Raw genomic sequence first — 13501 nt, 5'->3', positions numbered from 1 at the left:
GGTGTTATTTCAAATGCAAGAATTATTATTATGGACGACCTTTGAGTAGTAATATTAGATCTTTGACACCTATCTTTAATGTCTCACCCAAAGGATGGCACCTCCAACAAGGTGGCGTTCCCTCAGCATTGCATTGGAGTGTCAGCCTAGACATGAGCTCATACAGCAGATATTAAGAAGATCAGTTCTGTAACAGAATCCTGGAATTCCAGTAATTGCATAAAGTTACTCAAGATTTGCTCTTGTGGTACATACCATCAGAACCATTTGCTTTTGTAGTTTCTCGGAATATGGATAAGAGTGACTCTATATATTAGCAAAACAGTGTGTGCTTCTGTCCGTTCCTCCGCTCAGCAGGCTCCGGCCTGCTCCACATCCCCCGAGAGGCCCACTCCACCATCAGCGTTCAGGCCTTCAACCTCTCTGCCCCCACCTTTTGGAATTCCAACCCTCAGTCCCTTCGGCTTGCTCCCTCCCTTGCCTCCTTCAAGGCAGGCCTCAAGCCCTTCCTCTTTAACCACGCCTTCAGCCTTCCTCCAACCCTACCTTTCCTGCCCTCCACCCCTCCTTATCCCAACCCCCAACTCGGGTCCAATCCCTGATTGTCCAGCACCTTGAGACGTCCTCCTGACGTGAAAGGCGCTATACAACAACACAGTGTATTCTGTTTCTGCATATCATAAAACCTCTAGTCACCCCAAACGTTTAGAGTCCTGATTTTGGTTTGTTAAGTGGTGGTTACTGATAATGTCCATTGGAGCTTGGCATTGAAATTCACAGCAACTCCATAACCTGAGGCTACCAAACCATTAGACCAACTAATGTTGGCAGGCTGGCTTGTTATTTGTATTTATATGTAGGAATCATTGTCTTGACAGCAAATGTTTTCTGCATTCTCTGCAGGGTAAAAGTATAATAAAGTAAAATGTGAAATATTATCGGTTCTAGGTATGCAACACTTATTAAATCTACTCACATGATCACAAGAAAGATACAGATGAAGAAAGCCCTTCATCCAATCCTTCCAAAATACCTATCCAGCTGTCTTCCTATTAGAGCACAAATACCGTTCTTAAATGAGCTAGTACCCAGGCTTCCTGTGTGTCATCCTGGCTCAGTTGGTAGCTATCTTGTGTCTGAGTCAGAAGATTGTGGATTCAAGCCCCATGTTGGGACTTGAAACTCATATAGTCTAAGCTCCAATCCAGTGTAGGGAGTTGCTGCATTGCTGGAGGTGCCGAACTTTGGATCAGACATTAAACCAAGGTTGTCTGGTTGTTCAGGTGGACATTATAGATCCCATGGCATGATTCAAAAGAAAGGATTCCTTCTTGGTGTCATGGCCAACAATCCCCAAAATAAATTATATGGCTGTTTTTGAGACATTGCTATACATACATTGACTGCCAGGTTCACCTACAAAATAAATATGCATTATACTTTACGGTATATTCTGTGAAGCACTTTGAGATGTCTTCTGATGTGAAAGGCACTATACTAAAAGTAAGGGTTACTATTATATTATTATTATACCACCCTTCATGGTGACCTTTTATAGCTATTGATTAAGACCATGACTTGGGCTGCAAACATTTTTGGGAGATTAACAAGTAGTCCAAATGAGCAAGAACAACAATTTAGATTTACATTTAAATAGCACCTTTCACATTAGGGGAAGTTCTACAAGCGCTTTGGAAAGATTGAGCCCATGATGGCATGGAGCTGGGGGGAGGGAGATGGGAGGAGCAAGATGGAGGGTTTTGGGAAAAGAGCTCCTGATGACATGGCAAAGCTGTTGAAAATTCAGCAATTGAGGGTTGGATGGAAGTCATGAAGCAGGCTGGAGTTGGCAGAGTAGAGAGAGTGATCAGAGGAGAAGGATCGTAGAATGTCTCAGAGATATGGTGAGACAAGACTGTGGAGACATTTGAAGGTGAGGACAAGGGTATTGATCTGTTGAGAGAGAGAGAGCCAGTGGAATTGGGCATGGATTGGGTGATGGGCTCTTGGAGTGTGGGAGAGGATACTAGCTGCAGAGATCTGGAGTTTGTGGCAGGTGCAGTTGAAGAAATGTGCATGTTGGGCATTGGAAAAACTGAAGCCCAAATGTAAAATTAATTCTGTTCCATATACAGACAATTACTAAATAATATTTATTATTTATATAAATATATAAATTGCTCTCTCTAAAAAAAACTAATTTTATTTAAAGATGTAAAACATTCTTTGTTGTAATTCTCTTTCTTTTCAGGCCTGGGAATCCATATAAACACTAAAATGGCAGCTGTCATTAATACTCATTGGACCCAACTACCCATTCCCCGGCTGGTAATACAAACAGTAGATGATGAGATGGGACAGATGGAGAATGGAGAAAGAAGGTATGACAGAACCACTTCAGAATGACAGATTTTACTGGATTCAATAATAAATCACAACATACAGAGGAAGAAATTCCACCCGATCTAGATTTACTCAATTTCCTTGGTCAACCGGGTGTTTGATACGTGCAGAAACCCATCACCATGCTTAAGAGTATCCAAACTAAACTGAGAGTTCCATGCATCCCACCGACACATGGAAGTTCTTGTGTCTAGAAAAGGTATGCGCATTGCCCCCTGGAATGATGCATCCTGCTTAACTAATTCTGGAGAGTATTAGGTGCAGGTTGGCAAGAGCCAATGCTTAGGGACCTGAGTGTGCGCTGGGGTACTACTGGAGTCTAACCAGTTAAAACCAAGCTGGTTAGCTCAATTCTGATATTCTGTAGCCAAGCATGTGCCCATAGAGCCACGTCAGCTCTAAGGAGAACCCACTTACCCACCCCCTCCAAGGAAGTACTCTATTTATGTAGCATTTCAGAGTGCCTAGAATTTGGGAAATTCATAATTACAGTCCTTTTTATGGCGTTGATTTTCTGTAAATTCTTTAAAGAAACACAGAAAACAGACTCAAAAGCTGAGACTGAATTCAACAAATTACTAACTCTGGATGCTCTAAAATGTAACACAAATAGAGTAAATCTAGACCAGCAGTGGCATAAATTTTGACAACTTGTAATTACATATTTGCATGTTTTAACCCTAGCAGTTACTTTATTTTTTAATATTTAACACATCAATAATAGCCAAGTGTTCTAAAGTTGCGTCCCACTCCATTAGCCTTTCTTGATGCCAGCCTTGCCATGCCAGTCTTGTCATGGTATTTGACTTCCATCTTGTGGCTCAGGCACTAAGTATTGGCTAGTAGGATACTGATGTAACTAAACAAAAAGATCAGAGGAAAGCAGCTTCCTGTTAGCCAGCAGTCCAGTGCTTTGAGAGAAGTCCATCTTAGGCCTAGACGATGCTATGCTGCATTTGTAAATGTTATACTTTAACATTGCAGATAATACACCTTGTTGGGTTGCTTTGTTTTTCTTTAATTTATTTTTCATTTGTGAGATTGTTTTGTGGCCAGTTGTTCCTCCCACCAGTAACCAGCAAGTGGGACAGTATACGGAGGCTTTTCCTTTTGATAGTTTATACCTCCATTGAATTGACTCACTTCTGTCTGGCACTGCTGTCATCAGCTTTTGCTGAGATTGAGAACTCAGGAAGTAGGAAATTTGATGTTTGTTTTACCAAATTTACTTAGGGTTTGCGTAAGTAATTCTCTTGTCCAGTACAATATGATTTACTCTACAGAAAATTCTATCGGAGTAATGGAATGGTTGCCACACAAGTATGTTTTCTTTGCTATTTAGGTCACGCTAATTTATTCCAAAGCGGCCTGGTTTGCCTTTGGAGTACAATTTTGACTCAGCTGCTCTGTCATTTATTGCTTTGCTTTGCCATAAATGACACAGGAGATGAGTCAAAACTGTACAGCAAAGGCATTCTTAACCAAAAAAGTGTCCTCTGCTGTGGGAAGGTGGCATTTACATTATTAAAATATTTAAATGGATTAAACAGTAGTGGAGCTGCTAGCCTTAGGCCTGACATTTCTAATGGTTTGGGGTTTCACACCATTGTTTTAAGATTACGCAGGATATTGGAAAATTTTAAACTTTTTTGATTTCAAAGCTGATTTTCTGCAGTTCGTAAATGGAACTGTGGAAAAAAGCTACCAACAAAAACAATGAGTGACATTTTAAGATTATTTTCAAAATTCTGCATGATCTTAAATTTTAAGACAATGGCATTAAGACCGTAAGGGGTTTCATCCTTTGATGAGCACCTTTCGATTGCCATCATGCACACAAATCTGCGTACGTTAAAAGAGAAAAACACACAAGGTACATTTAATAAAGCTTACTGAAAATGAACCATCTAATATTTTCTTACATTTTACTGTTTCTTAGGGACCAGCCTTTTCCTGATGACATTAGAAATATTAACAACAGCAATAACAATGATGAGTAAGTATCACACTTGATTTGTAAAGCTTCAGATTTCACGTAGAATAAAGTAATTCTAACTTTTATTTCGCTATTACACATTCTTAAAGATTTTGGGATAAGCAGTTATTTTTCTGACATTATTATTATACAGTACTTAAAAAGGTGGATTTTTTTTAAAAAATCAAACCCACTGAAGTTGAAATGTTGTAGGATTTTGTGAAATATTCCAATTTGTGCTATATTCGTGGAATGTTAAGTTTGTTTTGTGGGCTATTGTTTAAAACAAAACAATTATCTTACTTTTTCAGGGAGCAAGAAAAGAAGAAAGAATCCAAAAAGAATAAAAAAGAAAAAAAAGGGTGAATTTTGAATAATTGGAAAATGAAAATTTCTCCCATATACAACAACACAAGAGCCTGTCATTAACATACATCATTTTCCACTTCAATCCATTTTGCAGCAAATCTGATGGCAAGAAAGGTGAAAAGAAAGATAAAGAAAAGAAAAAAGATAAGAATAAAGAAAAGGACAAAGGGAAGCAGAAAAAGAAAGAAGACGAGAAAAAGGACGAGAAAAAGGACGAGAAAAAGGACAAGAAAAAGGATGATAAGAAAGATGAGAAGTAAGTACACTTAACTAGCAGTACACAGTTTAGAAATGATGATCCCTAGGAGAAATAGTTTGCGGGATTTCTTAAACAAATTCCTGGATGGTTAAAAGCTTTTGGTTCTACTTAGAATTCCCTTCAACCTGCAAACGCTCCAGTCTGGGAGTAGATCACTTGGGAGCAGTGTTCCTGCAGGTTGGTGTGACATACTTGGGGTACTAGAATGTGTGTTGCACATTCGTGAATAAGGCATCAGTTTAAGACATACACAGAGTCCTGTAGCTCAGTGGTTAGAGCACTCACTTTGCAAGTGAGAGACCTGAGTTCAATTCCAGGCAGGTCAGGGCGAAACCTTGGGCAAGTTTCCTTACTCCACACAGAGCCTAATAATAATCCCTCCAAAAAACAGAACAATAATAAATTGGTCAGTTTCAATCCACGACTGTTTGTGGGCAAATGACTGCCGTGCGCAATTGGCTGCCACGTTCGCCCACAAATATACAGTCAATTCACTTTACTGTATATTCTGTGAAGCGCTTTGGGACGTCTAGAAGACGTGAAAAGTGCTATATCAAATGCAAGGATTATTATTATTATTATTTGACCTTTGTCTAGGACAATCCTAGGTTTAACAACTTCAGCTATTCACAAATTAATTTCCAGCATTCACATTCACTTACAAATAAACAGTCATTACACTTTACAGAAAGCCATGAAGTGCTTTGAAATGTTTCTGTGTGGTAAGGTTCAATATCAAATGCAATGCCAACCTACATCGAATATCCTAACCTGTAACTAACATATTTTCTCTCCCACCAAATTCATAATAAATTCATCCTCTTTCTAAATATTGTAAACTGATCTGTAGACTTCAAGGTAAATTGGGAATCCTATTTCTGTTAAAGGTAACATAATTGAACCAGTGTAATGTTATGTAACTTGTCCAGTCTATCCCTGTTTCTGTAAAACAGAACAGTCTTCAATTCACCTTAGAATTCAATGATCCAAATTCAGTGCAACATTCATTTTGTGGTATGAATCCCATACAGTACAGTAAAACCCTGTGAAGTGTTTGTGGGACATTGCTGTGCGCAATTGGCTGCCGCGTTTGCCCACAAATATACAGTTAATTCACTTTACAGTGTGTTCTGTGAAGCGCTTTGGGACGTCCTCCCGACGTGAAAAGCGCTATATCAAATGCAAGGATTATTATTATTATTATTATTAAGTGCTTTGAGTCATCTCAATGACAGGATAAAGCACCATATCAAATGCAAGGATTATTATGTAGTATTATAAATCTCCAATTGGTTTATTTACATTCTATTACATGTATTTTACACTCAGGGAGAAGAAAGCATTCATCTTGGACCCAGCGGGAAACATGTACTACAACTGGCTCTTCGTAATCACAATGCCTGTGATGTACAACTGGACCATGATTATAGCTAGGTAGGACAACACTAAACAAATGTTTAAATATCAGGATATGAAATTAAGTGACATGGTGGCACAATGCATTGTGATGGCAACTCACTGCCCCATAAGACTGTAGCTCCTGTACTTTTTATTGTCCATTTTATCGAGTTACCAATCTCAAACACAGTGAACAGGATCCCCAGGTAGCTATGTCACAGGATTTTTGGATATAGGATAATGCCTGCTATCCCCCAAGTGGTCAGTTACGTGAAAGTCAGCGTGAAATACTGTGATTTTATGGGTGCTTCGCCTACAAAATATACAGTCAATCCACTTTACAATATATTCTGTACCCTCATTACACTAATTCTAGCCAGGCTCCACTGGCTCCCTATCGCCAAACAGATGGTTTTCAAGATCCTCACACTCATTTTCAAATCCGTTCATGCCCTGGCACCTCCCTACCTCTCTGACTTGCTTGCCCTCCAACCGACAACCCGCTGCCTCCGCTCAATTGGCTCCGGCCTCCTGCATGTCCCTCGTGCCCTCTGTTTCACCATTGGTGGCTGCACTTTCAGCCATTACACCCCAAAACTCTGAAACACTCTCCTTCTCTTCCTCCATCTTGTCCCTTCCTTCCCCATCTTCAGATCGTGCCTGAAGACCTTCCTCATCGACCGTGCCTACAGTCACCTCCCTCCTTTCCCCCTCCCCCGGCTCAGTGTTGTGCTCTGCTACTGTCAAGCACTCTGGGACTCTACCCTTTGCTAGAGGCGCTATATAAATGCAAGTTGTTGTTGTTCTGTGAAGTGCTTTGAGATGTCTCAAATGCAAGCGTTATTATTATAATATTAATATCTGTCATGCAGGAAATGGGGGACTACCAGCAGGAGCTTCCCCAGGCTACTTTTGTGCAATTTGTAGTAGTTGCTCATAGAAAGTTATTGGTAGTGTGGTACTCTGGGTGCAGATTGATTATCTCTTTTCTTGGCTGGAAATGATGTATAATACTGGGACTCTATCAAGAGGGAAATGAAATTGAAGAAACAGAGCAACATAATCCACAAATCTTTTTACGTACATAAATAGATGTGTTGTTAAATTACCTTAATCTTATGCACAACTGGCAGAAAGAATAAGTGAAGCTTTTGTAGGAAAAGCAACATAGTAAGAGTGATTCAGAATACCTCAATAGCACAATAGTGTAAAGAAAAAGTAACCTTATTCCCTCTACAACTGTCAAGATTTGAAATACCAAGTAGTTAAATGCCATAAAACCAAAAGAGGTACCTACAAACAAATCACCCTAATCCCTATGTATATACTGGTACTTTGTTGAAGTAAGGAGATTGGAGGGGTTTGATGTCTGTTGTACTTTTGAGAAATTATTAAACTGTTACAAACTTAGAAAGAAGTGGTTTTGTGGTACTCAGGATTTACTTTGGTATTTACTTTTGTTTTCCACCTACTATTTAGAGCCTGCTTTGAAGAATTGCAGGAAGATTACCTGACATATTGGTTTGCATTTGATTATGTATCGGACGTTATTTACATTCTTGATATGTTTTTAAGGACACGAACAGGTGAGTGTGACTTTTTGTTATTTTGTGCAAGGGGATTGGCATAAGTTTATATTATTCCTAATGAATAATATTTTTTGTCTGAACCTGTAACCTAATATATTAACCTTTATTCTCACAAATAAAAGTTTTATCCAAATGAACTAGACTGATTAGCCTACACATACTTAAATTTATTAAAGAATGAAACATTTAGTGCTTGAAATTATTTAGTATGCGGAGTCCTGTAGCTTAGTGCTTAGACCACTCACCGCGCAAGAGAGAGGATTGCAAGGTTTGATTCCCGGCAGGGTGAAATGTTAGGCAGGTTTCCTTACTCCACACGCCTCTGTTTACTTAGCAGTAAGTAGGAACCCGGTTGTTACTCGATTGGTGAATTGCTTTTCCGGGGGTAATAATTCCTTCAAAAAAAAAAATTTGACACTTCAATCCACGACTGTTTGTGGTACACTGCTGTGCACAATTGGCTGCCGCATTTTGCCCACAAAATATACAGTCAATTAACTTTACAGTATATTCTGTGAAGAGCTTTCACTCGAAGATGTGATAAGGTGCTATATCAAATGCAAGGATTATTATTATTATTATCATTATCAACATAAATTAGTGGTCCATTCCCCACTAGTATTAGCTCCCAGTTTGTATAAAATAAAATGTTTTCTTTCACAAATAGGAACAAAAGAAAGTACAAGAATATAAAGACCTTTGATCCATTTGGTCAATTCTAAACATTTTTAAATAATAACATTCCCGGGCAGGATGAACCTTTTGGCAAGTTTCTTTACTCCTCACACCTCTGTTTACCTAGCAGTAAGTAGGAACCTTTCCAGGAGTAATAATTCCTCCAAAAAAAAATTATTATTATTTGGTCACTCAATCCATGACTGTTTGTGGGACACTGCTGTCCGCAATTGGCTGCTGTGTTTCTCCCACAAAGTCAATTTGTTACCCTCCGGTGAAGTAAGGACCGGCACAAATTCTTTAATCAATTGACATTTATTAACACAAATTCGCAATGCATTTCAAAGTTATACGTTTCATCAAATCAAATTAATGCTTACGACAGGTTAGTAAAGTTCACTGCAATAATCCTTGCATTTGATATAGCGCTTTTCACGTCGGGAGGACGTCCCAAAGCGCTTCACAGAACACACTGTAAAGTGAATTGACTGCATATTTGTGGGCGAACGCGGCAGCCAATTACGCACAGCAATGTCCCACAAACAGTCGTAGATTGAAAATGACCAATTTAATTATTGTTTTTAGTTTTGGAGGGATTATTATTAGGCGTGTGGAGTAAGGAAACTTGCCCAAGGTTTCGCCCTGCCTGGAATTGAACTCAGGTCTCTCACTTGCAAAGCGAGTGCTCTAACCACTGAGCTACAGGACTCCACAATGAATTGATCAGACCAAATAAAGTGGCTTTGATGAGGAATCGTCTTGTTAATCCATGTTGATTGTAGTATATCACTCTTTTTTGATATTATTTACTGTTAGGTATTCCATTTGCAAAATTCAGCTCCACAAATTTTTAAACTCAGTTCCGTTCCTTTACACATCGACCTTACAAAGACATCTGGCCATCAGCTCCACAAAAGCATCTTCTTGTCAATCGTATCCTCTGGTTAGCAATATCCAATAATTGTCAAGATCTCCTCGCCTTTATCAAGATTCCAGCAGTTTGTATTGAACAAGTCAGAAAAGTCTGAAAATGTCTGAGAAAATCCATTTTGTAGCCAACAACAATGTTTTATCAACGATGATGTTGAAACTTTGTGTTCTGTAAATGTGCTTTCATGGTTCACAGCAGCAGTTTTTCTGAAGAAAACAGGTCCATGAACCTTTCTTTGGTCAACCCTTTGGTCAACTCAAGCAATCCAGAATTCTGGATTGCTGACAGACTCCTGCACGTTCCTCTTCTCCTCCACTCTACCATCAGCGGCCGTGCTTTCAGTCACCACTCCCCAAACTATGGAACTCTGTGCTTCAATCCCTCCACCTTACATCCTCCTTGCCCATCTTCAGATCACACCTAAAGAACTTCCTCTTCGACTGTGCCTACAATCACCTCCCCCTTCTCCTGTCTTAGCATCAAACTCTGCCACTGTTACACGCTCTGAGTTGATCCCCTGCATGAAGGGGGCTATATAAATGCAAGTTGTTGTTCTTCATTAGATTATTACGTCTTCATTAATATTAGATAGCAAAATAGCTATCTAATATTTCTTCCTCTTCATATGGGAAATATTTTTTCCCAGAAGTATTGAATGGTGTCAGTGATGTACCTTTGCCAGCTTGTAGTACTAATAAAAAAAATCAAACTGGTTTTGCCATTCATAGTACACAAACAAATGCATTGTCAAAAATATCTTGACGCTTGGCTATTCTTAGAATTAAGAGTGATGAATGTTTGAAATGCCAATTTGAGAGTCTTTTAAAAACATATCAGGTATTGAATTATTTTTGATCTCTGTATTTCAGTGTTTTACTCTGTCCTCTGCAGGTTATCTGGAACAAGGACTATTGATTACCGATGAAAAGAAACTCAGAGAAAGATACTTGAAGACATTGCAATTCAAACTAGATGTTGTATCAATGATACCAACTGATGTCCTATACCTAATCGTTGGAATGAGTTATCCAGAGATTAGATTAAACAAGTTGTTGCGGATTAATCGATTGTTTGAGTTCTTTTCAAGAACAGAAACGCGGACAAACTATCCAAACATGTTCAGGATCTCCAACCTTGTCATGTACATATGCATCATTATCCACTGGAATGCTTGTGTGTATTTTTCAATTTCCAAAGTAATAGGTTTTGGAGCAGACACATGGGTGTATCCAAATATCTCTCTTCCAGAATTTTCTCGGCTTGCTAGAAAGTATGTTTACAGCCTCTATTGGTCAACGCTGACATTAACCACCATTGGAGAAACACCTCCTCCTGTCCAGGATTCTGAATACATCTTTGTGGTCGCTGATTTCTTGATTGGAGTGTTGATTTTTGCCACCATTGTCGGTAATGTTGGCTCCATGATTTCTAACATGAATGCAGCTCGTGCAGAGTTTCAGTCAAGGATCGATGCTATCAAACAGTACATGCACTTCCGAAAAGTGAGCAAGGATTTGGAGAAAAGAGTTATCAAGTGGTTTGACTACCTGTGGACAAACAAAAAAGCTGTAGATGAAAGAGAAGTTTTGAAGTATCTTCCTGACAAGCTCAGAGCAGAGATTGCCATCAATGTCCATCTGGATACACTGAAGAAAGTCCGTATCTTTGCAGATTGTGAAGCTGGTCTGCTGATAGAGTTGGTGTTGAAGCTAAGGCCCCAAGTGTACAGCCCTGGAGATTATATCTGCCGCAAAGGAGACATTGGTAGAGAAATGTACATCATCAAAGAAGGAAAACTTGCTGTTGTTGCTGATGATGGAATTACACAATTTGTGGTCCTGAGTGATGGCAGCTACTTTGGTGAAATTAGTATTCTGAATATCAAAGGCAGTAAAGCTGGGAACAGAAGAACTGCAAACATTAAGAGCATAGGCTACTCGGATTTGTTTTGTCTCTCCAAGGATGATCTCATGGAAGCCCTGACTGAATACCCCGATGCAAAAGCAATGCTTGAGGAAAAAGGAAAACAAATTCTACTGAAGGATGGTCTCCTTGATCTAGACATTGCCAAACTTGGCGCTGACCCTAAGGACTTGGAGGAGAAAGTATTCAGAATGGATGGCGCAATAGACAATTTGCAAACTAAATTTGCAAGACTCCTGGCAGAGTATGATGCTACACAGCAGAAGATAAAAGAAAGAGTGACAAGGATTGAGAAAAAAATGAGATCGTCAGGGGTGGAACCTGATGTTTCAGAATTCGTAGAGTGAAGTTGAATAAAAGTAAAAAGGATGTTACAGTTCCAATAATTTTTTATGTAACTGCACACATTAATAATACATCAAGAAAAAATACACAGTACCTGTGAAAAGATCAACTTATTATTATAAACAATGGAAACTGAAGTGACAAAATACATTTTATGTAACAGTCAACTCCGTATAATTGGATCCTCGCTTAATTCGTCACTATCACTTAAGCCGTCATGCCGTCAATATCCCAGCTACTTCCCATGCAAAATATTAATAAGAAACATCTATTTACCTGTTACTCTGCTTACCATGTAACTCAACGGTTTCCAGAAATTCTTGTAAATACAGTAAATTCCTGATAATTTGTCACTCCAAGGGAAAAGAACTCAGTGACGAGTTATCCGGAGTGGCGAGTTGGGCAATATGTATACAGCCATAAATAAATGGGGCTGGGATATTGAAAGCATGATGACTTAAGTGGTAGTGATAAATTAAGTCAATGTTGAGTTATCAGTAGATTACTGTATTTTTAATGTAAAATTGATCAGATAACTCATCCTATAAGCACACATGCTCAGAAGCGGTGCCTGTGTCGAGCTGGTGCTGGCTGAGCGAGCAAGAGAGCGGTACCAAGGGAACTGGGAGCTTAGGTTTTAACAAATAAACTGACAGTCACAGGGGCTGGGGCCACTCCATCACACTGACAGCTGCTCACTCTGCACAGGTGCAGTGTGTGTTGGTGCATGCATGCTCACATCAAGTTTCTGGAGTTCACTGTACATCAACTCATGGAGTTCTACAAATGCTAATGCTAGAAAGAGCTGATTATTGACTGTTGCTCATTTTTTTGGAAATTACTAAACATTATTAGTGAGTCTTTATTCTCAACATAGATTGAGTGCAGTTTGTTCCAGTACTCTAATAATATAGGCAGTGTTAACAGTATTAACGGCATGAAATTAATTCTACTTAATGTATAATAGATGTTATAAAATCTTTAAAATTCCTTGTTACAGTTGTATTATGTTTGTGTAACTGAATCAGTATTAAAGTATTCAACTTCGAAGTATGCGAATCAAAAAATTGTGTACACATTACTTACCAATGTTTCCAGTTGTTGCTTGCTTCATTGTAAAACTGCCTGTAAAGAGATTTTGTCTTAAGTTTTCCCTAAAGCTCCCAGGGTGAAAATGTACACAATATCTACAGGAAACTCCGGATAATTCAACACTGGCTTAACTTGTCGCTACCACTTAACCCATTAAGCTGTCAATATCCTGGCTATATTTATTTATGTATTTATACATATGCTTAACTTGCCACTCCAGATACCTTGCCGCTGAGCCCTTTTCCATTGGAGTCATGATTTATCAGGAGTTTACTATATTCGCAAACTACCTTTGACCCAGCATTTTTACACCTAATTCACATAAAGAAGGAACGGTTGAGAAGATCATCAGTAGGTGTGGAGATCACCTCTTTTTAATATTTAGAACTAGAGGTACCTGTTGCAGCTACGCTTGCAACCATGTTGTAAACAGTCATGGATTGAGTGACCAACTGCCATACATGTGCGATGAGCTTGTTTAGCTCATGGCTCATCAACGATAGATCCCCTCAAAAAATATGCCCATGACACTCTCTCATGCA

At 39.0% G+C, this 13501-nt stretch overlaps 1 protein-coding gene across 1 annotated transcript; it reads left to right on the top strand.

Moving 5' to 3' along the window:
* Positions 1-2256: 2256 nt before the first annotated feature.
* Positions 2257-11869, top strand: cnga1b (cyclic nucleotide gated channel subunit alpha 1b). The gene is made up of 7 exons (XM_042340498.1): positions 2257-2381; positions 4343-4399; positions 4690-4740; positions 4842-4972; positions 6344-6440; positions 7884-7990; positions 10491-11869. Exons 1-7 carry the CDS (start codon positions 2278-2280, stop codon positions 11867-11869), a joined length of 1926 nt encoding a protein of 641 aa, XP_042196432.1. The 5' UTR covers positions 2257-2277.
* The last annotated feature ends 1632 nt before the right edge of the window (positions 11870-13501 follow it).

Source organism: Callorhinchus milii, unplaced genomic scaffold (assembly GCF_018977255.1).
Source record: "Callorhinchus milii isolate IMCB2004 unplaced genomic scaffold, IMCB_Cmil_1.0 Scaffold1, whole genome shotgun sequence".
In the NCBI taxonomy this organism is placed as follows: domain Eukaryota; kingdom Metazoa; phylum Chordata; class Chondrichthyes; order Chimaeriformes; family Callorhinchidae; genus Callorhinchus; species Callorhinchus milii.
The sequence above is the reverse complement of the archived record's forward strand: the minus strand, read 5'-3'. Positions and strand labels throughout refer to the sequence as shown.